The sequence below is a fragment of the Capra hircus genome, chromosome 18 (assembly GCF_001704415.2).
Source record: "Capra hircus breed San Clemente chromosome 18, ASM170441v1, whole genome shotgun sequence".
Lineage (NCBI taxonomy): Eukaryota > Metazoa > Chordata > Mammalia > Artiodactyla > Bovidae > Capra > Capra hircus.
The window spans coordinates 55,175,308-55,200,210 of NC_030825.1; the positions used below are offsets into that span (position 1 = coordinate 55,175,308).

Consider the following 24,903-nt stretch of genomic DNA (forward strand, 5'->3'; position numbering starts at 1 on the left):
GGAACAGGATACTAGAGGAGGTGTGGGAATGAATGCAGACACCTGACTGCCCACTGCTCTTTCTCCCTACTCTCTGGCCACGTTGTGCTCTCCAGCTTTTCCGAGGACTGGGCTCATCTCTGGTCACCTGAGGGGGTACCCCTGGGTAACACTGAGATTCCCAGCTAAGTGTCCTGCATGAATACAGGGACTATTTTCTTCTATACCAGAAGGAAAAAAAGGGGGGGGGGATCAAACCAACTGGGATGGAGGCAGAAACTTTGTGGGCCACTGACACTGACATGCGCAAGGGCTGCCCCCACAAAGCAGCAACGGGGTTTAAGTGGAGCCACTTAACAGGCTGCCAGCAAAGTCCGTGTCAGAGTGGCACTGAATACCGAGGGAGCATGCTTGATAGACTGTGACATAATCCCCCAAGCAGAGTGGGGGAAGCCCCACTGCGCTAATCATTTCAATCTAGACGTGCCAAACCCTCTTGAGACAAGCACACAGGAGAAAGCCTGAAGCACTGGCCTGGGCAGCGGACGCTTGATTTCCAGGGCCTGGGCTGGCAACACGCTGGGACGGCTGCACCATGGCCAGCCCGCCAGAGCCACTGAGGACCAGAAATCAACCACGCTGGGAGACCAACTTGGGATGGGCACCTGGGGGGAAAAAGGCCAAATCCCTGCATACGGTCAATTCTGCCTGGTGCCTCTTAGACTGAGCATCCAGGGCACTTAAGTTTCCCCTTGCAGAGCTGGTGATGGCCAATTCCGCTTTTTGGGTCAAAGAAGAGATCTGGGTGCCCATTCTAAGGAATGCCTACCAGGCCAACTCCACAGGTTCACCACACATCATGGGCTTGGCAAAAACAGTAAAGAAACGTCATGCTTCAAAGGAGGCTGGCCTCCCCTCCCCCAGTCTACAGAGGGAGCATCCCGCTTCCTTCTGCAGATCAAGTGACTCGGCCAGCTCTGAGTCTTCCCTAGCGTGCGCTCTGGTATGGAATCTGAGCCTTGGTTTTCTCATCTGCAGAATGGAGTACGTGTAGCACCCCCTCAAGGGGTTGTGAGGGTTAAATGAGATAACATGGATGAAACCCCTGATGTCCCAGGGGGCAGGCAAAGAGTAAGTACTAGACACACAGTAACTACTGGTATTAAGAACCACGGAGCAGGAGCACGACCATGCAGACAATCCTCAACAGTTGCCAATCCTTATGGGAAAGCACTTTCTCTGTGGAGAAGCTACAGCCGACTCCCCTCAGGGACCGCTGCTAACCGCTGGCCAGCAAGCTCCGGCTTTCTTTTTGGTCGGTCTACGCATGCGCCATCCTCTGACGATGACACTGACAGGTCAACACCTCCCCTTCCTCAGCTCTCATCCAGGGGGTCCAACAAAGTAACCAAGTGGAGGACCAGGAGGAAGAGGCCCAGGGAGCGCTGAGTCCAGGGAAAAGGGAACCAAGGTCCCTGACAGAGATGAGGTTTGGCAACATGGACAACCTCTAGATGAGAGAGCTGGATGGAAGCTGAGAGGGACCTGGGTTTATGCTTCGACCTCATTTATGAGAGAGAGGGGAGAGATGGACACAGAACAAAAAAGATGAAAACCCATGGGAGCAGTGGCTGTTACCTGAAGATCATGAGAGCCCTTGACAAGAGGCGGCTAGGTTAATGTGAAGGTCAGGGTCATGATCATTAACTGCCCAAACTCTCAACAAATTGCCTGGGTAGGCTCTGAATGACCCATTAACTAGGGACAAAATTACAAAAATTACAAGGAGGCTCCGCCTCTTCAAATGTTTAACGACAGGCCTAAATGCAGACGTCCGGGATCCCCAAGTCTGACCCGGGGGGACAGTCAGTTACTAAGAGCAAAGGCATGGAACCTTCTTCCTTTACAAAACTGGCTCAGGGCACCTGCCTGAGGAAGGCCCCTGGAGACCTTCCCTCAATTTAGGCCATGGTGAAGCAGCCACAGGGAGGGGAACCTCACTGAGGGATTTTCAGAGGCTGGAAACTCTTGAAATAAGCCTCTGGGTCTTGCACGTGTTTTTCAGTGTCCTTACTACCTAGGTTCATCAACCACAAACCAGGAGCAAATAAGCACTGTGTTTGCCTGTCCCTCAACATTCTCAGGAGTGGTCATAACTGGCTCTGTGATGTCATAGCATTTCCATGGCAACAGGGCCACATCACAGACCCCACCCAAGCAGCAAGCACCAACCAGCCCTGGGAGATGAGAAACTCGAGCCATACCCTGAACCCCTCACTTCAACAGAAGTGAGACAGCCTGCCCAGTGCCAGGACCCTGCCAGAAACACACCAACAAGTCAACATGGGGGAAACTGGAGAACTCTGAGTCCAGATTGGGTATCTGAGATACTACATAATTACTGTTAATTTTGTTAGGCATGGTTAAAGTTTTGTAGTTATGTTAAAAAAAAATTAAGTTAAAGATTCATACTGAAGAATGTATGGGTGAAATGAGATGAGACCTGGGATGTGCTTCAAAATACTCAAGGGGGACAGAGGAGGTAGTGAGATGAACCAAAACTGGCAAAATGATGTTTAGAATTGTTAAAACTGGTGACGGGTACACAGCAGTCCATGATATTATTTCCTTGTCTCTTAAATACTGGTAGGTTAGAAAATGTCCCTAAGAAAACATGAACAGATTAAAAAAGATGCCCTGGGTGAGGACAATCTCTCAGTAAAGTGAACAGAGCTCATCAAGGTCCTCAAGACGTTCTTTCCCCCCAGCAAAGAGTTCAAGGGAAGGCCTCCACCAGCCCTCACCTCTCAGCAGTGGTTTCCCCAACTGAAAAACCTCCCTGGGCACCCCAGGGCCTCATAAAGTCCAAGAGCCATAGGAACTATTCATGACTAACATCCTGCAGCAGTGATTTCCAAGCCAGGTACCACACTGCTGAGCTCTGCAATCTGTCACCGAAACTCATGAACAAACCCATGAACAAACATATGCAGTAGTGACTCAGTATCCCCATTTTACAGACAAGTAAACTGAGGCTCAGAGATGGGAAGAAATACGCCCACAGGGTCACAGCAGGAAGCAGCAGAACGGGAATCCGAGTTCAGGACTTTCTGACTCCATGGCCAGCTCTTAAACTCAACCCTTGAAACAATTAGAAATTATCCAAAAGAGAGTAATTTACTATACAGACCAACTAACCAAACAACTGCCACCCTGAAGTTTAAACTTGAGTTGGAAAAAAATAACACATAGGTGCAGAAAATAGATCAAATCAAAGAGTACTGCAAAAAATGCCAAAGGGAGGCCCCTAAGACACCAGACAAGCTCCTTCAACACTCTGCCCTGTTTCAACTGTAAAGCAAAGGCAGTAAAGGAACCTCTGAGATGGACATAGTAATACATCCTCCTGGGAAAAATCCCCCGAAACCATGTAAGTCAAGGATTTAGCGTCAACCTGGCCCAAAATACAGGCTCAGGAGTAAATCTATCAACAGGAAAAGACACTATAAGCCCATCTCCCCAGGCCATCCCACGTCAAACAAACGGAACTGGGACATTCCAAAATATGACCCAAAGAATCTGGATAGTTTAGGGAATAAGAGGTACTCAGAAAGGTCCAAGGAATCTTAGCAAAAAACAGGACTTCTCCCAACAGGGACAGAAAGCAGTATTAATCCAAGGAAAGAAAATTCCAAAGTCCTCTAGAAGGACTGCTTCCTCCCCAAGTGTGTGGCACCCACAAACCTCTGAAGCAGAACATTGCTGTAGAGCTGAAAACAAGCTGACCAAGTAAAAACCTAGCCTCCTGGAAGGATCTGAGTCAAAAGTATCCTTTTCTTGGCTTGAATAGCTATTCTCCTACTCCCACTTGCTCTGAAAACAGTCTTCTTGATAAAAGCATCTCTCTGATTCAAGTTTTTCCTGTCAGATGAACCTCTGAAATATGCTTCTCTTTCTAGCCACCTTCTCAGGACAACCACGCTCTGGATTGCTTAAAGCTGGAAAGATGCTGGCTCTCACCCAAAGAGAGCCGATTCCTGTCATTCCAGAAAGGAAAGCTGAATCACAATACCTGTGAACTAAGACTTCTTGTTGATAATTTTTTTTCAGAGGAATCAATTTGATTCCACTTAGCCAAGACAACGTATTAATATTAATATTTTCCTCTTACAAGAGATCTGGCCTTGGATGCCCAGATTTCTTGTTCATATACACAATTATCTATTTACAATTATTTGTTAACTTCTGCTCAACTGTGGGCTCTGGGAGGGCAGAGAAGAGACTGATAGTCATCCCTGGGTTTCCAAGGGCTCAGAACAGGGCCAGGTATAGATGGGGTGGGTGCTTGGGATTCAGTCCACACAAACAGGCATCCATCTCAGCCATCCATGCCCACTGTCAATTTCATCAGCACAGTCAGTCATTGGACTATTTCCCAGGGAGCAACCTGGATCACTTAAAACTCTGTAATCAGCAGGTCACTGAGGGGTGACCTCTGATTGCAAACTCACTCACCAAGGTGTTTGCTGAGGGCTTCCTGACAGGTCAGAGGGTAAAGGACAGGAGCCCCTAAGTGACTGCTACATCAACCCAGTAGCTGAAAGCAGCTCCCGGTCAGTCACCTCGGGGCTGCAGCCAGGGCCCCGCCACAGCTGCAAAAAGGCTGTGCTTCCGGGGACTGCTCTGGTGCCCTGAGCGACGGCAGAGCCTGGAATCCCAAGGAAACCTAAGCCCTAGTGTCTGTTAGGAAAATGAAGAGGGCAATAATCCAAGCCACCTGCAGTGGACATTCAGCCAAATGACACTTGCGCCTGGGCCCAGGCTCCCTTGGGTCGGGCCACAGCAGGGATGGGTTAGCTGCCATCCGCGTTCACGCTGGACTTCAAGAGGGCTCCGGTTACTCCTAATGAATGAAAACCCCTTTGCTTCAAAAGGTTCAAAAGCCGGGGTATGGAACACAGCAATGATGGAACCCTCAGCAAGTCATAGAGGGGCGGGAGTACAGAGGACCCCCCCCTCAACAACTTTAGAGTTCCCTCCCACTCCCCACCCCCACAACAAAAATAAGCAATGGTGGCTGATGTGCAAGCCCTCCAGGCACCAGGCCCACAACCAGTGCAGAGGCCAGCAAACTTTTTCTTACAGAGCAAAGGAGTAAATGCTTTAGGCTTTGCAGGTCATACAGTCTATGTCCCAATCACTCCACTGTTTAGTGCAAAAGCAGCCACCACTGAGATAAAGGAATGCTTCAATAAAACTCAACATACAAACTTCCACAAACCACATTTAATCTTCGCAGTACTCTGCTTTTTCTATCCTCTTTTTCTTTTCCCCCAAACACAGGAGGCAAATCAATAAATGAACTTCATATTCCACTAAAGCCTGCCTGCTGCAGTTTGAAAAATACTGTACTAGATCCAGGTTGGCCTCTGGGCACAGAGCTCAGGTCTGGGTATAGGCTGCCCAGGTTCTAACTGCGTCCACACCCAACAGCTCTCTGACCTTCAAAAAGCCGACTTCACCTGTGTTTCAGTTTCTCAGCGTAAGGCTGAAGTGAGCTAATGCCGGAGAGGCACTCAGCCGGCAGGGGCAGGTAACCTTTGACCTTCATATAACAATGCCCAATAGGTATCCACATACCTTGGGGAAGGCCAGGAGACTGCCTTAAGAGTTGAGCAATTCGTGAGGTATAATCAGACTGCCTGACTCCCACGGCCACCGCCACCCACCACTTCCCACCGTCTCCACCAGAACAGGGCCAGCCTGGCGTGGAGGGAGCAGGCAGCATCCAGGCTCCACAGAGCTTCCTGGCTCCGGAGTCTGGGGTTTCTGGGACCCCTCGACAGGGACAAAGGATCCAGCTTGAAATTTAGCTAGCCACCGAGCCAAGGTTTCTCTAATGGCTCTGCCTGGGATCTAGCCATTTAGCACAACCTTACCATTCATTTCCAAGGCATCTACTCTGCAGCCAGTACCAGGAGCTGCAGTCGCAGCAACCAGTTCACCGTGGCCAGAAGCCACTGAAGGCAGGGCAGACACAAGAAGGTAACATGAGCTCTGCTAAAAAGGCAGTGGCAACCTTTGCCCAACTCTAAATAAAGTCCCGAGGAGAGACGGGCTCCTTGAACACTGCGAGTGAACACTGTTCTCTGCTCCAAGAAAAGCACGGGACAAGCCTGGCTGCTAAATGAATAGAACCTGAACTGGCTCGGCCAAATCACCACGGGGTGGGAGAACCTTGGAGCTGGGGCCGGCCTTGTTTATTTTTCTCAGAGACTCTGGTGAGGGCGAAGGACTTGCTTAGGGGGATGTGACTAGTTAGCAGTGGGTGAACTGCCAGAGCCCTCTCAATCCCTTGCTCTCAGGAGGCTGGCCAAAGTTGTAGCCTTAACTCAGACCTGAACTGCAAAAGATGAATAGGGGAAGTAGTCAGTATGAACTCAATTCAAGAATACTGCAGTGGGCAGCCATTCCCTTCTCCAGGGGATCTTCCTGACCCAGGGATCGAACCTAGGTCTCCTGCATAGCAGGCAGATTCTTTACTGTCTAAGCCACCAGAGAAGCCCATGTCTGTTTTAGCATCTTATAATAATGACACTGAGCAAGTAAGAAATGCTTTTTAAGATTGCTCCCACTCGGGTGCAACCCTAATGGGCTCCTTGCAATTTTTATGAGCTGACCATAAAGAAATCTAAGAGGTGAGAAATTGACTTCCTTCAAAGACACAGATGCTACTCTTACTTCTGTTTACACACCAGACTGTATATTCTATTTAGAGTTCTTCTCTAGCAGGGACAGCAGGAAGATAAAGAAGCCAAGATTCTCTGAATGCTAGGCATTGTGTGGGTGTCCTACATATGCCCATCTGACCACAATGCCCCTGAGGGGAAGGCATTATCCTCAGTGCCCACTGCACACTGAACACAAGCTTATCCATCTCCAAACCCACGCTGTTCCTTCACATCCTGTCGCCACCTCCAATGTTCAGAAGATGTCACCACTTGCCTTACAAATAGCAAGCTGAGTCACCAGTTCACACAGATGAGAAGTAACAAAAACAAGAGAAAGATCCTCAACCTGGAGCAATTTGGACAGCAGACACAAACTATGCTCTGACAGAGAGCCGACATACTACTGAAAACGATTCCAACATGGGACCTAACTACAGCTACGCCAGCCCAAAAGCGGTGTGTCTTCCTCCTGCTCATCAACTGATTCAGTGTCAGAAATGTATTTAAGAAACTGCCCTTGTAACCTCATACTGTTACTAAAGCAAGATAAAAAGCTTTGCACAATGTCTTCAACACTGCCATCTTCATGAACTAACAAAAGTAAAAGCTCTACAGCAAAGACTTGGCCCATAAATTTGGAAGGTCAAATCCATGATACCCAACTTCCAGTTTCACCTTAACTTACCCAAATTAACCTTATATGCCACCCAAACAGCCAAGCCTTTTCCACTCTTTTCACCGGGTTTTGACTCTGAAACGGACCTCAAGCCATGTAACAGGAGTCCCTCCACCAGTGAGCAGACTGCTCCTACATGTCTTTCAATCAGCTTATTAAATACCAACTGCCAGAAATCTCAGAAATTATCCTTTCTTTTCCTTTTCCCTTCCTATTGTGTCAGTAGTTAACGTTACCAAGGTACAGGTGAGCACTGTGCTCAGCACAGCCACTTCACTGTTTGTGCTGAATTATTTTCTTCTAACGGCTTAAGCTGGGTTACAATCAGCTGCTCTGGTCCTAGAAGATATGGTCCACAGGGACCAAAATTAGGTTCTCTGGAATATGGTTTGACCTGAAGCTACCCACAAAGGCTTGGTAATAGTTTCATTAGCAATTTTCACCACAGAGGCTATTTACTGTAACTGGATCTGGCCTACACGATGGGATGTTCTAGGGACCTGACAACCACAAAAACGTAACATAAGTGAACAAGTAAGGCAACCCTGGGACACTCAATTTTCTCCCATCAGGGAAGGGAAAAGATCAAAGAGAAAGGAGTGGAGGTGGAGGCCTTATTCAACAAGCCTGACGGGAAACTCTCCACATTCAACCCGACCGGGAACATCCAAACTCAATCAACATCCATCTCTAACTTGCCCGTCAACAGCTGAGAAAGCCTTCATTTCTACAGGTGCAAAACAAGGTCCCCTTGGGATCAGCCTTCCTGGCTGAGGATAAGTCAGAGTGCTGGTTTTCTAAAACAGCTAGCTCTACTTTAAAAAATTCTGGCTTGTCTGAGACTCAAAAATGTAAACCTTCAGAACAAATTGAAACCTTATCTGGGAGACAGTTGCAGAAGGTGAATTAGAAAGCCCTTTTGGGGAATCACATTTTTTTTTTTCTTTTGAAGAGCAAATTTGAGAGGAGTTAAAAAAAATAAAGGAGTTTATGACCAGAATAACCATGTTTCCATGGTCACAGATGATTTTTGTTTCTACTGGGAGATTTTTTATTTGCTTTCAGATTAAACCTCTCCCCAAGAGAATATAAAAATTTTAAAGATTACAAGTGTGTAAGAGCTACTGTTAAATCAGAGATTCTGAGTGACACCCTTTTTTTTTTTTCTTTTTTGCAACATCCATTAATTTGAATTTTAACACTGGTACATCAGTTTGGGGGGAAAAGGTAGTACTGTGACATTTCAAAAACGAAGACTACTGAGATACAGTTTGACATGACTGGGGCTACTTGGACTTGATAGGACTTCTTTGAGAAGGAAAAAACAACAAACCCTTGTGTTGATGTGCCTGAGCATTTCACAGTGTTTGAGGAGATAGTTTAACATTAATGACCGCTAAAAAAATTCACTTAAAAAAGAAATCCAATTTCCTTCACATTTCATTTTAAAAGTAAAATTTTTAAAAAAGCATCCTTCTACACTTGAGTAGCCCTTGACACTTGGTAGGGTCATCTATTAGCATCCAGTTTCTGCTCTTGACTCCTGGAGGAGGAATTTGACAAATGGGAAACTTCAAATGAATGCTAATTTTCAGCTGACCCTATGCACTAGAAAGTGTGTTCAGTTTGTGCTTCAGACTTTTTTTTGCAGGAATACTGGACTGTGTGGACATTTCTTCCTCCCACAAAGGCTTTTACATACCTAAGATCCTCACGGCACTTAAGTTGTGAACATATCGAGAGAAAGAACAAAATAAGTGGCCCACTGAACTGCACTTTACGTGTTTCCTCATCTAAACGTCAGTGAACTTATTTTCTCCTAAGAACGGAAAAAAGGAAACAGGATCTTTGGGAGGGGAAGAGGGCTGTGTGTTAAAAAGTTTTCTCTAACAGAGCAGTATGTCAGGGACCAAAAGTGGGCAAGAGGGAAACTGGAACTTCACCGTGTTTTGTCTTTTAACAGAACTTATGCTTGTAAAACATATCAGAAGGAGTGTTTGGTTATGCAAGTCATTTCTGTTGCTTTTTCCTTGTACATGTAGGAGAGAGGGGACTGGGGGCTGGAGGAAGTGTTCTCTCCACCATGGCTGGGCGTGTAACACGTTTGCATCAACTTTTCACGGTCAGGCATGTGCTTTCGAACAAAGGAACAGTGGAGACGGGGAGAGGAGACTGAGGCTTGACACACTTTACAGATTTTGGTGCTTAAACAGTACTTTACAAATGACTTGCTTAATTTAAACGTCCGTCACCATAAAGATATGAGAAAATAGGGTCTACTTGAACCACAATCTTTTGGGTCGGCTGGGAAAAGGGGAGGAAGAACATTAACTTGAACACAAATATCATAAACCAAATTCAGTAACTTTGTCTCCTACAAACGGATGTGAAGTATCCACTTTCTTCAAAGATGAAGGCTGGAGACAAAGCAATGGACTGAAATGGCAAGAGGGAGATCAAGGGCTTGGAAACATATGGGCCTCTTAGGTAGGTTTTTGACATGTTACAGTAATGCACCTTTTTTTTTTTTTTTTGGAAAACTGTGTACATCAAATTAAAAAAAACTAAACATCGAAAGGATGTGCAACTCTAAAAGGGCTCAACAGGGTTAGAATCCTGATTTGAACATATAAATTCACTCACTCAAGCATCACTTTGGTCTAAAGGCGAGGAGGAAGGCAGGCAGGAAAGGGACAAAAAGAGGGAGATAATTGAATTACTCAATAAAAGAGGCTACTTACCAGCCCAACCCATTGTAAGACATACACTTCTGACATAAGAGAACTCCTTAGAGGTCGAATAAAGCGTGTAAGCACCTTTGAGTAAAGCACCTGCCCCCAAGAGGGGGCCCGGAAGCCCGACGTGGGCTTAGCGAACAGACCTTTGCTAATCTGTTTATTTCCTTGAACTGGAGTCAGGCTGCGATGGGCTGCGATTCCCAGGACGATACATTTAATTAGAACAAAACAGAACAAAACAAAAAAAAATTTGTAAAAAGCTCACCAAACTGCTGCACTTGTGTCTCTGAATGTGGGTGGCATTTCTTTTAAAAGGCAAAGTATGGTCTGTGAAGGAGAAAGGGAAAAGGGGAGGTGGGAGTGGGGAGAAGGGGCCGTGGTGCCTGGCGGGGGAAGCCCTAGCTAAGACCCCAGTCTAAGGGAGGGTCCTCTGCGACTCCCCAGCCCCGGGCTGCGACCAGGCAGCCATCTGTCCAGCGCCCTCTTCCTCTCCCCACCCCCACTCCCTCCAAGACTCTCTCCAGCCGGCTGAAACCCTGCTATCATTTCCAAATCCACTCTCTAGCCATCTCTTCCCCTGCCCTACCAGGGAAGAGTGGGCGAACCCCGCACCCCAACCTTCTGCTGGCGCAGGGGAAATGGGGCCCCAACCTCGCGCTGAAACGCGCCGGGCTGGCCCCTTTATCACCCTCCAGAGAAGGGCATGGGGCGAGCCCATTTCGCACTTAATACAGGGGAGGGGGGCGCTCCCTTCCACCACTTGGCAAAGCACAAGGAAACCTCGTTTTTTTTCCCTCCCGGAAGGGATGGCGCCCCATGATAGCCCGAAAAGGGAGGGAACCCCACGAGAAAGAGGGGACCAACTTCCTCTCCTCTCCCAGGCAAGGAAACCAAACCTCAACAGCTTACCCCCCAACCCCGCGAGCCAATAAACGCCATCACCTACCTACGAAAAGCAGGACCCCTCCCTTAAAAAATAGCTTGGGGAAGGGTCTTCGCCCCAAAATGAGGCAGGGGCTTCCAAAGGAGCAAGGGATCACAACCCCCCGCAATGTTTGCCCCCCTAGGGAATAGCCAGGCAACAACTCCCGCCAAAAAGTGTAAAAGAGCCCCAACCGAAAGGACCCCCCCATTAGGATGGAGAAAGAAATGAACGAACCCCCACTTTCTGTCTCCCACGAAAGCTAGGGTACCTCTCCAAGTAGGGCAGGGCACACCTCCCCCAGGAGAAAGGATACTGCCGGGGGCTGGGAGACCCCGCCAACTCCCTAAGAGCGGGGCTCTGGCTCCAGATCCCCCCAAAGGGTCCGGGAGCCCCTCCCCCATTCCCTTCCCCGAAGCCAGGCGACAGGCAGGCGGGCCCGTGGCTGCCAGCTCCGGGCGCAGGGGCAGCCAGGACCCCCGTGGGCTTCCGAAGCCCCCCCCCGGCGCCCCCTCCCCAGGGCGGGCGCAGGGGGTCCGGGGGGCGCCTCCTCACCTTCCCCTCAGCATGGCGCCCAAAAAAGACAGAGCGAGAGCGAGGGAGAGCGGGCGAGCGCCGCGAGGGGGGGGAAACGCATGAGGCCAGGAGAGAAAGCAAGCGAGAAAGAGCGAGCGAGCGAGAGACACCCACCGACCCCGCCCTTCCTTCTTCTCCTCCTCCTCCTCCTCCTCCGCGGCCCGGCCCAACATGGCCGCCGCCCCCCTTCCTCCTCCTCCTCCTCCTCTACCTCCCCCCGGGGACGCCGCCCCAGCCGGGCCGGGGGCCTGACCTGTCGTCAGGGAGCGGGAGGCGGTGGAGGAGGTGCGGGGTAGCCAGGCAGGCGTCGGGGGGACACAGAGGAGGCGAAGGCGTTGATGGCGGTGGTGGCGATGGCGGCGGCGGCGACTCTGATGGCGGCGGCGGGGGGGTCCCGGGCGCGGCCTCCATAGTTCCTTTGGGGGGGGAGGGGATGTTAATGCACGAAAAAGGACTGCTTGGGCGTAGCGGGAGGGGCACACTTCAGCTCTTGAGGGCTCCTGATCGGAATGGGTATATATTTTTTCAATTTCGGAATCACCTCTGCGCCGACCTCCGCGTAGGCCGCGCGGCCTAGGCCTCCGGGGGCCGCTCGCCGCCTGCTTACTCCGCAGCCCGCCGCGGGGTCACTCGCTCACGGGCGCAGGGCCCTCATCGGGGCGACAGGCGCCCCCGACACACACACACACACACACACACGCACCCCCGCGGGCCCGGGGGTGGGAGACCCGGGGGACACGGACACTGGTGGGTGGTTCGGTGTAATTAGCGCGGGCCGCGCGCGATGGAGCAAGCGAGGGGAAAGGGGAGAAGAGGAGAGCGAGCGAGGGCGGTTAAAAAAAAAGGGGGGGGTTTCAAAGAGAGGAAACGGGCCGCGGAGACGGGCCGACTGTCTGTCTGTCAGCCCGCCTAGGTGCCCCAGCTGCCCGGCCCCCGCCGCTGTCAGAAATTCACACAAAATGGCGGCCCGGCCTGGACGAGCCAGGAGGCTAAGGCGGGAGGAAAGGCGAGGTGGGAGGGGGAACTGGGAGGCGGAGGCCGTGTCACGTGTAGCAGAGAGGCAGAGACAGCTCTTCCGATGAGCGGCGGAAAGAGCCGAAGGGAGAGAGTAAGGCCGAGGCAAGGCGGAAAAAGCCGGAAGGAGCTGAGCTGAACTTCGTGAGAGGCGGGAAGAGCCGAAGTTGTCGATGGGGTGGGGCTAGGGAAAGAAAGGGAAGCCCCTCGGTGCCGGAAATAGCCGAAGCGAATCGGGAATGGGAAAATAACAAGAAACTGAGGTGATCCGGAAAGAACCGAAGGCGGTGTCGAGGGTGAGTGGCAGGAGGCGGAAAGAGCCGAGTGACGCCCGGCGGCGGTAATAAGGTTTATAGACCGAAAGAGCTGAAGTGTGGGGCTCGTGAAGCGATTAATGACGAGAGTAAAGACTTTGAGGAATTCGCCCGAGAGCAAGCGAGAAGAACCTAAAATTGCTAGGTTTAAGGGAGGCGGGAAGAGTCGAAAGCCTTAGGTGGGAAAATGGGAGAGAAGGAATTCGGGATACGGAGAGAAAATAATAACCGAAAGCTGGAGATCGGGTGCCTGCAGTTGTAGGTTTCCGGAGGATGAAGCTGAACAGGCCCGGAGATGACGTCATTAGAGACCTCTGTCGCTAATGTTATTCTTGGGCGGTGCGGGAGGGCGGGTCTTAGTAATTCTTTGGGAGCTTAGTAGGTAGAAGATCTCAAAAGATAGACTTGGGAACGCTGACCGGGTTCGAACAGTATAAAAACGTAAAATCTTTTGACCATCACAACTCTTATAAGGGGAGCTACCATTATGCCCATTTGATGGATGTAGACTGAACCTCAGCATCTAGCTAATTGGCTCATGGTTATAGGATTAGCCGTAGGGAGCATACCAAATTTTTAATCACAGCTGTCATTCCATTGCTCCCCTGAAGAAATTCTGTTCAGTGCTATTTATAAGAGGAGCTTCGTTGGATGCTTTTATGAGCACCTTGTACAGGTCGAAGTCCTGTGATGGCAGAATGGAACATAGTTTCTTCTTAATAGAGCTTAGAAACCGATAATGCCACAGGGGAAAGAAACTGGAAGTTAAAGAGTAAATGAAGACTCTTACTGTATTGGCAGACAAGGTTGTTTGAGCTGAGACAAGAAGAGATAATTCCAGGCAGAGGAAATAGATTCTTTCAGAATCTGACAAAGCAAGGACCAGTTAGATTCCAAGAACAGAGAAAAACCTTGTGGCATTAAGAGAAAATCTGGAGGCAGAGGCTGTCAGATCGCCTGCTGTATTAATCTTACTATAAGAATTTAAAATATCGCAAACCAGGTCTGGGCCACAAGATCTTCAGGAGGGTTATTTGCAATCTCTAGTAGTTTGAAACTGTTTAGATTCTTATTCTTATAAATAGTGTATTGCAATCTATAAACAGTGTGTTGCATTATATAAGGCATTAGATTATATTTGCATTCCATAGAGTCACAAATAGTTTTCTAGACCATTATGGATATAGTATCCTTAGTGGTACTGCACTGTGGAAAATAGCTTGCAGTTAATTAACACAGTGCTTTATATTTTTCAAAGTATTTTTAAAAAATATTTGTCTGTTTGAGGTTTTAGTTGTGGCTTGCAGGATTTCTCTGCATCATGTGAGATCTTTCATGCATTGGAGAAGGAAATGGCAACCCACTCCAGTGTTCTTGCCTGGAGAATCCCAGGGACGGGGGAGCCTTGGCTGCTGGTAGGACTATGAATTGTCTAACCAATCTATATTGTGATTTATATCAAAAAAATGCATGTGTGGTTTTTGTCCTAGTACCTTGCACTGAGCTCCTAAAACCCTAGGAATGTCCAAAGTGATAAGAGCTATAGATAAAGGTTCATACAAGCCCCTTTTAACCAAACCTTAGTTTATGTTAATGAAGTGACTTTTGGAAAGCCACCAAGCTAGTTATCAGGGGAACCAATCAGGAGATTGCACTTTTTACTCCCCTTCCCCAGTCCCTGGTGGCTTCCCTGGTGGCTCAGACGGTAGAGCGTCTGCCTGCAATGCAGGAGACCCGGGTTCGATCCCTGGGTCTGGAAGATCCCCTGGAGAAGGAAATGGCAATCCACTCCAGCACTCTTGGAAAATCCCATGGACGGAGGAGCCTGATAGGCTATAGTCCGCCGGGTCGCAAAGAGTCGGACACGACTGAGCGACTTCACTTTCACTTTCATTTCCCAATCCCTAGAAGGAAGAGGAGCTGGAGATTAACTTAATCACCAATGGCCAATGATTTAACCAATTATACCTACATAGTGGGCTTCCCAAGTGGCTCAGTGGTAAAGAATTCACCTACCAATGCAGGAGACTCGGTTTCCATCCCCAGGTAGGGAAGATCCCCTAGAGTAGTAAAGGGCAACCCACTCCAGTATTCTTGCCTGGAAAAATCCCATGGACAGAGGAGCATGGTGGGCTACAGTCCATGGGGTTGCAAAGAGTCAGACACAACTTAGCGAGTGAGTACATACACACACAAACACACACACTCCTACGTAGCAACACCTTCCTAAAAATCCCTAGCCTTTGGGGTTTGGAAGAGCATGGCAAAGGATGAGATGGTTAAATAGCATCACCAACTCAATGGACTTGAGTTTGAGCAAACTCCAGGAGATAGTAGAGGACAGAGAAGCCCGTTTCTAGTAGAGTAGAAACACAGGCGTTCCCCTCGAGGCACTTTAAAAACTAGCCCGGCAGTTATCAAATACAGGCTAGTTGATCTGGTGTAGGAACGTACTCCTACACCAAAATACAGCAATTCTAATCCGTGAGTTAAAATTCATGTTTTATGGCAAGATCGGAAAAATTTAAACCTATTTCTTTTCTCTCCCCTGTACTGTGCTTTGTATATCTGCATTAGAAGTCGACCAGACCTCCCCCGGTCCAAAGAAAGACCTGCTCAACCGTAAAGAGAAATGTTCTCTCAGCATCAACAAGACAACTCCTTAAAAGATAACATCTTGATTTTGTAAGGGACCACGTGACCCACCACTCTGTACCCCAGATTTGAATTGTGCAAACTTTCTACATCATTAAATGTACAGTCTTCTGTCTCAAAAACCTAAATAACTGTGCTTTGGCCTCTAACAGGTGGAAGAGTCTCAGAACTTTCTGAGGTTATAATCCTCCATTTGACTCAAATAAAATTTTCCATTTCTTTCCTAGATCAATCAACTCATTTTTTTTTTTATTGACAACCCCCAAAGTATATATCCCGCAAGTACATATAAAGGCACAAAGGAGATTGGGGATAGTAAGTAGGTAATGCGGGATTGATCCCTGGTCAGGGAGCAAAGATCGCACAGGTGTCAGAGCTAAGAAACCAAAACCAAAAATAGAAGCAATATTGTAACAAATTCAATAAAGACTTTAAAAATGGTCCACATTAAAAAAAATCTTAAAATGGTGTGGCCAAAATTAAAATAATAATAAGTTATAAAGATATATGTATAAACACTTTTTTTTTCTAACTTACTACCTGAAACCAAACTTTGTTTAAATTCCTTACTAAGAAAGCACTCAGATCTAAGTTTATCTTGTCAATTTCTCTACAAATTATTGTGTCTTTTTTCCTACAAGAAATATGTTTTTTACAAAAAAAATTTATTTATTTTTGACTGTGCTGGGTCTTTGTTGCTGCTTGGGCTTCTCCCAAGTTTCAGCGAGTGGAGGCTTCTTTTGGTGTAGTGTGCAGGTTTCTCCTTGCTATAACTTCTCTTGTTGTGGAGCACAGGCTCTAGGGTGCACCTGCTCAGCAGTTGCAGCTCCCAGGCTCTAGAGCACCAGCTCAATAGTTGGGGTGCATGGGCTTAGTTGCTCTATGGCACATGGGATCCTTCCAGATCAGGGCTCCAACCTGTGTCTCCTACATTGGCAGGCGGATTCTTTACCACTAAGCCACCAGGGAAACCCACTAAAAGAGACAAGTTTTGTCTACTACCTGTTTTGGCCACTTCTTAGATTTCAGTTCTTTTTCTCCTGTTAATCTGTGTTATTTCAATTTTATTACAAATCTAGCCACAAGAATTCAAGAAGGGTGAAGAGGGAAATTTCCCACTCCCTTATGGCATCACCAACTCAACGGACATGAGTTTGAGCAAACTCCAGGAGACAGTGAAGGAAGGGAAGCATGGTATGCTGCAGTCCATGGGGTCGCAAAGAGTCAGACACGACTGAACGACTGAACAACACACTATATCTTGGAGCATCTAGAGAACCTCCTCTTGCATAGGGCCCAGAAGCCCTAGGATGTCCTTCGGTGATGTCTTCCAATCATGATACAAATTGCTGCTAAAACTCCTAGAGGGCCCCCCAAACATTTTGGCTTTCTGGTAGTAGGGGTGGGAGGAAATACAAGTTTTAGCAACTTTCCCTTTGTTTTGGGACAAAAAAAAAAAAAAAAATCCATTCCAACATATCTCTTCTTCTGGAACTCCAAAACATCTTTGACCTGGCAGGTGCCCATATTTTTCTGAGACAGAACCTTCTATAATGTGCATAAATCTATAATCAATGAATCCATGGCACCTGTTTCACTGTCCATTTGGTGTTGGTGGTTTAGTTGCTCAGTTGTATCCGATTCTTTGCAACCCTGTGGACTGTAGCCCACCAGGCTTCTCTGTCCATGGGGTTTCCCAGGCAAGAATACTGGAGTGGGTTGCCATTTCCTTCTCCAGGGCATCTTCCTGACCCAGGGCTTGAACTGGGTCTTCTGCATTGCAAGTGGATTCATTACTGAATGAGCCACCAGGTATTCTTGGAAAATCATAATTCTGGAAAAGGATGTGATTTTTCTAGTTCCTGGGATGGCTTTCGGGTAGGTTCTTTGTGCCACGGGTGAGCAGTCCTTTAGAGAGGAGACATCACAGAGTCTGGATGCAGTGCCAGCTTCGACTTCTGGAAACCCTGGGGAAGAAAGGAGACCATTGGTCAAAGAGAGACATTATGGTGTATTGGATCCTACTGACTACCAACCCAATCATTATTCCCACATTCTTTTTTGCTAATCCGATCTTGAATTTATTGGGAAGGTTGGAGGTAAAGAAGTTTAGTTTATGAAGTGAGCCTGTGTCTAACTAGTTCTCAAGGAGATGATGTCTTCTCTGGGGCTGAGATTGTAGCAGCCCCTTGCCTTCCAGCTCTAGCTGTCCAAGCCTGCCTCTCTGCCTCCTGGCAGAGAGGGGCCTGTATGCCCTTATGGCAGAAAGTGAAGAAGAATTAAAGAGCCTCGTGATGAAAGTGAACAACAAGACTGAAAAGGTTGGCTTAAAACTCAACATTCAGAAAACTAAGATCATGGCATCTGGTGCCATCACTTCATGGCAAATAGATGGGGAAACAGTGGAAACAGTAACAGACTTCATTTTCTTAGGCTCCAAAATCACTGCAGATTGTGACTGCAGCCATCTTTTAATGAAATTAAAAGACACTTGCTCCTTGGAAGAACGGCTATGATCAACCGAGACAGCATATTAAAAAGCAGAAATAGGTCCAACAAAGGTCCATCTAGTCAAAACCATGGTTTTTCCAGTAGTCATGTATGGATGTGCTGCTACTGCTAAGTCACTTCAGTCGTGTCCAACTCTGTGTGACCCTATAGACGGCAGCCCACCAGGCTCCCCCGTCCCTGGGATTCTCCAGGCAAGAACACTGGAGTGGGTTGCTATTTCCTTCTCCAGTGCATGAAAGTGAAAAGTGAAAGGGAAGTTGCTCAGTCGTGTCCGACTCTTCGCGACCCCATGGACCGCAGCCTACCAGGCTCCTCTGTCCATGGGATTTTCCAAGCAAGAGTACTGGAGTGGGGTGCCATCGCCTTCTCTGGTATGGATGTGAGGGTTGGACTAAAAAGAAAGCTGAGTGCCAAAGAATTGATGCTTTTGAATTGTGGTGTTGGAGAAGACTCTTGAGAGTCCCTTGGACTGCAAGGAGATCAAACCAGTCAATCTTAAAGGAAATCAGTCCTGAATATTCATTAGAAGGACTGATGATGAAGCTGAAACTCCAATATTTTGGTCACCTGATGTGAAGAACCGACTCATTGGAAAAGACCCTGATGCTTGGAAAGGTTGAAGACGGGAGGAGAAGGGGACAACAGAGAATGAGATGGGACGCGATGGACATGACTTTGAGCAAACTCGGGGAGTTGGTGATGGACAGGGAAGCCTGGCTGCAGTCCATGGGTTCGCAAGAGTCCTACACGACTGAGTGACTGAACTGAACTGAAGGAGATGATGTCGCCCCCTAGAGGACATTTTGGAAATTATGGAGGGAAATTATTTTTGCTTGTCAATTCTCAAGGGGACAATATCGCTCCCTTGGGGACGTTTTGGAAATTTTCGTGGACTTTTGAGGCATCACAATAATGAGGGGGCTGTTACCAGATCTAGAAGGTAGAGGTGGGGATGATAGAATGTTCTGCAACATTAGTTTGTGAATAATGGGAAAAACTGTTTATGCTAAGTTATATTAAGCTGTCATGCTGAACTTTTCCAGTTCTTTAGGAATTTTGTACATAGCAAAGTCATGGTAGACTCTTGGAGATAAACGCATACCAACACTTTTGGAATAAGAGAAGTGTTTTGGAACTCAATAGAAGTGGTGGTTGCCAGTAGTGGCTGCACTAAATGTCACTGAATTGGTCACTTTATTTATTTTTTTAATTTGTATTTTAGATTAAACTATAGCTGATTTACAACGTTGTGTTGGTTTCAGATATACAACAAAGTGATTCAGTTATACGTATACATTTTTAAATTTTTTTCAAATTCTTTTTCCAATTAGGTTATTACAAGTATTAAGCAGAATTCCTTGAGCTACATAATAGATCTTTGTTGATTTTCTATTTTAAATATAGTGATGTATATATGTTCAGTCCCAAACCTTCAATTTATCCCTCCTCCACCAAATTAGTCTCTTTAAAATGGTTAATTTGGGGTATTCCTTGGCAGTCCAAAATATTTTATTTATGTGAATTTCACATGAGTAAAATTTCACTCAGGACATAATGCAAATAAGTACATGCCCTGGATCTTTAAGGTCAATTTCAAGATCAATATATTAACAAATCATTCAAAGTTCCGAGTCTGTTTTTGCAACTCAAAAAAGTTTCACTTAGAATTTCCTGGTGGTACAGAGGATAAGAGATCTTGCTCACCTCAAATGGAGAAAGTCTGCATGGAGCAATGAAGACATAGTGCCACCAAAAATCCATAAATTTAAAAAAAGAGTTTGATTCCTTTATTTTCCTATGATCCGTGTGTGTGTGTGTGTTTAGTCAGTCATGTCTTACTCTTTGCGACCCCATGGACTGTAGCCCTCCAGGCTCCTCTGTCCATGGGGATTCTCCAGGCAAGAATATTGGAATGGGTTGCCGTGCCCTCCTCCAGGGGATCTTCCCTACCCAGGGATAGAACCCAGGTCTCCCGCATTGCAGACAGATTCTTGTTCACTTGAATAACACAAGGCAACTCAGCAAAAGTGTTTATTTCCAAAGGCTTATCCAAAAGATACTTGATATAGCCCTTTGCTGCCCAGTCATTCCATGACTTCTAAACATCTTTACTGAGCAGAGGTTGTTTGATCCTGTCTTTGGCATTTTCCCCACAGAGGTTATTTGATCCTGTCATTGATATTTTCCCCTTTGATTGGAAAATAGTAACACAGCCGAGTGCAATAGCTTTGAATTTAGAACTTAAAAAACAAGGTTCAAAAAAAGAAAAAAAACCACAGTTTTATTTTGGAAAAATTCAAAGATACACAAAAATAGAGGGAAGAATAAAGTGAAAGTCATATATATATCATCCAAATTAAACAATTATAATCTCATAGCCAGATAACCAACAAGGATTTACCATATAGCAGAAGACCTGTGCTCATCATTTTGTAATAACCGATAAGGGAAAAGAGTGTGAAATAAATAGTTCATGTGTATGTGAAAAGTGATACAAACGAACTAATTTACAAAACAAAAAGAGACGCACACATAGAAAACAAATTTATGGTTACCGAAAGGGAATGGAGAGGAGGGCTAAATTAGGAGTTTGGGATTAACACATACACTGTGGTAAAGAATCTGTCTGCCAGTGCTGGAGACACAAGAGTCTCAGGTTTGACCTCTGGGTGGGGAAGATTCCCTGAAGAAGGAAATGGCAACCCATTCCAGTATTCCTGCCTGGAGAACCCCATGGACAGAGAAGCCTGGTGGACTACAGTCCATGGAGTCACAAAGAGTCAGACACGATTGAGCAGGTGAGCATGCATGCATATAATACAGTACATACATTACATTATGCAGACTGATGAATTTACATCTGTACAAAGTGTTACGGGTCAAATCGTGTCTCCAAGAAGATATGTTCAAATCTCAATCCCTACTACCTATGAATGTGAGCTTATTTAGAAACAGGATAGGATTCTTTACCACTGTGCCACCTGGGAAGCCCCTTATTATAGTATACTTTTATTAAAATGTATTTGTTTTCAAGACTCCACTTATCCTTTGACTTTCATAGTTTCTACTCTAAACAGCAGAAACTGTGTCTACAGAATGGCTTAGAAAGCGTGATTAAAAGCTGTACAGACCCATGAGAGATGCCAAGTCACTTCAGTCGTGTCTGACTCTGTGAGACCCCATAGACGGCAGCCCATCAGGCTTCCCCGTCCCTGGGATTCTCCAGGCAAGAACACTGGAGTGGGTTGCCATTTCCTTCTCCAATGCATGAAAGTGAAAAGTGAAAGTGAAGATGTTCAGTCGTGTCCGACCCTTAGCGACCCCATGGACTGCAGCCCACCAGGCTCCTCCGTCCATGGGATTTTCCAGGCCAGAGTACTGGAGTGGGGTGCCATTGCCTTCTCTGCCGTGAGAGATATCCAGAGCTTAATCCAATGTCATTTTTTAAAAACTGAAGCATAGTTGGCTAACGATGTTGTGTTAGTTTCAGGTGTACAGCAAAGTGATTCAGTCATACATATTCCTCAAAATCTTTTCTTCTACAGATTATTACAAGGTGTTGAGTATAGTTCCCTGCACTATACAGGGAGTCCTTGTTGGTTATCTAGTTTATATTCAGTAGCATGTATGTGTTAACCCCAAACTCCTAATCTGTCTCTCCATCTGTTGTCTTTTATTTATTTATGGCTGAACCACCAGGCATGTGGGATCTTCCTTGGCCAGAGACTGAATGTGTGCCCCTCTGCAGTGGAAGTGCAGAGTCCTAACCACTGGACGGCCAGGGAATTCCACCCCTTCCCCATGTCTTTTATCTATTTTTTTTTAAGTTTTAAAAAATTTTATTTTGTATTGGGGTATGGCCGATTAACAATGTTGTGATAGCTTTGGGTGAACAGTGAAGGGACTCAGCCATACACATACCTCCGCCCGCCGCCCCCCCCCCCCGCCCGCCGTCTTTTAAATACCCCTAAGAGTTACATGGTTCTAACAGGAAGAGGAGGAAAAGAATTCAGACTAGAATGAAACAAGACACAGACCTTTGTTCCACAGTTCTCCACACTGACTGCCTTTTAGAATCATCTGGGGAGCATTTGGTAAAAATCCCAAGGTCTCAGCTCCACCCCGAACCAATTAAGCCGTCTCTGAAGGTAGGGTTTGGGCACTGTCTTCACTAAAAAGCTCTCCAGACAATCCTAATGTACAGGTGGGATTGAGAACCACTGCCTTGGTGAATGGTGAGCAGTCACCTGGGTGGAGGTAATTATGTAATCCTTAAACCCAGGAGCCTGATGTATTGAATAACTGCTCTCCTCCCCCTTTAAGTTACTCTGTCACAGTTTGGGCAGCTGTTCTGATGAGGTGTTGCTAAAAAGCAAATTGCCCCATGGGTATCTACCCAAGAGAAATGAAAACTGGGTCTCAAAGAGGTATTTGTACGCCAGTGTTCACAGCTGCATTATTCACTATAGTTGAAACGGTAGAAACAAACCAAATGTCTATTGATGGATGAATGGATAAGCAAAATGTGGTATATGCTCACAATGGAATATACTCAGTCTTAAAGAGTCTCCGCCTGCAATGCGGAGCTCTCCTGGGTTCAATCCCTGTACTGGCGACTAAGCACACGCAATGATCACATATTACAATTAACCAATAGATTTCCAGGCTTTAAAAAAAAAGTACACACTTTAATCCAATGTTGTTTGTCAATTATATGTCAGTTAAAAACAAAACAAATCATCATTTTGCCTCTTGATTGATGCTTTGTCCCCTGGGGTCACCGTGGCTCAGCCGCCTGACTTCTCTTCCTTTGTCTCCTGTTTACTTGGTTATCACTTCCTCTAAGAAATGTTCCCTAAGCCTACAGTACAAAACACTCCCCCTGCAGGTTATCTACTGCCTAGCATGGGGCTGGGCATTGAGGAGTTAGTGGCTTAGTGTTAGTCTCTCAGTCCTGTCCGACTCCTTGCAACCCCGTGGACCGTAGCCCTCCAGGCTCCTCTGTTCATGGGATTCTCCAGGCAAGAATACTGGAGTGGGCTGCCAATGCCCTTCTCCAGGGCATCTTCTCCACCCAGCTATCAAGCCTGGGTCTCCAACAGTGCAGGTAGATTCTTTACCATCTGAGCCACCAGGGAAGCAGGCATTGAAGATGTCCCCAGGGAAATGTAAATGAATGAACCCATCAGAGAGACTAAATTCAGAAAGATGGAGAGTGAGTTCGCATTCTCAGAATACTCTTTCCTGACTCCTACACTAAATCAGACACTATTGTAGCTCCTTTCCCTTGACAGCACTGCTCAAAGTTTCTATTTATTTTTATACCGCTTTCAGCAGAGAAGGAGAACTAGAGTTAGAAAGAGAAAGGAAGCTGGGGTTGGGCAATAAGGGAGAGGGTGAGAAGGGAGAGAATTGGGTGGGGAGAATACTCAGGTTTTCTAATGCTCTGTAACAAGTGTCAGCAAACTTGTGCCAAAGGGCTTTCTGGTTCTTAGTTCCTGGACCAGGAATTGAACTCATGACCCGGCACTGCAAGCTGCCGAGTCTTAACCACTGGACAGCCAGGGAATTCACAGTAAACATTTATTTTACTTACAGCTCAGTACTTTGGGCAGAGCTTGGCAAGAATAGCTTCTCTCTGCTCCCTCTGGGGTGATTTTCTGCCAGAGGATCAAATCTCCTTTCAAGATGGCGCACTCACATGGCCAGAAAGATGGTGCTGGATGTTGGCTGGAGCTGTCGGCCTGGCCGAGGGTCAGAAGCTTTGGTCTCTTTCCATGTAAGACTTCTCCGTAGGCTGTTTTGGCTTCTACTAGCGTGGAAGCTGGGGTTAAGAACAAGCGTCCCAAGAAACACATAGTGGAAGTTGACCACTTCCTTTTTAAAAAACAGCTTCACTGAGATATTCACACACTATGCAATTCACTCATTGGAAGTGTACAATTCAGGGACTTCCCTGGTGGTCCAGTGGCTAAGATTCTGCACTCCCAATGCAAGAGGCCAGAGCTCAATCCCTGGTCAGGGAAATAGATCCCCAATGCCACAGCTAAGACTTGACGCAGCCAAATACATAAATATTTTTTTTAAGTGTACAATTCAGTCTTTTTGGGTATATTACATTATTAATTTAAAAAAATTTTACCCATTTTTTATTTTAAATCATTTTCAAATGTACAATTCAATGGAAATTAAGTACGTTAAGTGTCACACAGCCATCACCACTGCCTAATTCTTCTTTCATCACCTTTTGTATCTGAGTTCTTTCACTTAGCATAATATTCTCAAGGTTCATCCAAGTTATGGCCTGTATCAGTGCTTCATCCTTTTTATGGGTGACTATTTTTTCATTGTATTGTTTTACCACATTTTTTTTTTAATCCACTCATCACTTGATGGATGGATTGGGTTGTTTCACATTTGGCTTTTGTGAATAATTGTTGTCATAAAGATTGGCATACAAATATCTGTTCGAGTCTCTGCAAATGGAAATGCTGGGTCCTATGATAATTCAAAGTTTCGCTTTTTTGAAGGGAGGTTGCCCATTTCTTAGGGGCTGGACCCAAACACTGGCCTCGCATTCACTTCTATCATATATGATTAATCAAGCAGCCATAGAGCACAGACTCAAGGACAGGAGATCTAGATTCCTTCCCTCCCTCCCAATACAAATGAAGAATATCAAAAGATTTGAGGACATGTTTTATCCCTCCCACAGAAAGTCTGGGAGGGAGAGGCAGCGGTAAGGGCCAAGGAGAGACTCTCAAGGAGTCAGACAAAGAGAATTAAC

General features: G+C 46.5%; 1 protein-coding gene and 1 non-coding gene across 2 annotated transcripts in view; one reads left to right on the forward strand and one right to left on the reverse strand.

Moving 5' to 3' along the window:
* Nucleotides 1-12,033, reverse strand: part of ZC3H4 (zinc finger CCCH-type containing 4) — a 37,690-nt gene extending 25,657 nt beyond the window's left edge. The window contains 1 exon segment of the mRNA XM_018062663.1: nt 11,876-12,033. Coding sequence (XP_017918152.1) covers nt 11,876-12,033 — 158 coding nt within the window.
* On the forward strand, nt 12,075-15,833 carry LOC102177832. Its single transcript, XR_001919530.1, has 2 exons — nt 12,075-12,932; nt 15,528-15,833. It is a non-coding gene; the product is annotated as an uncharacterized LOC102177832 (transcript).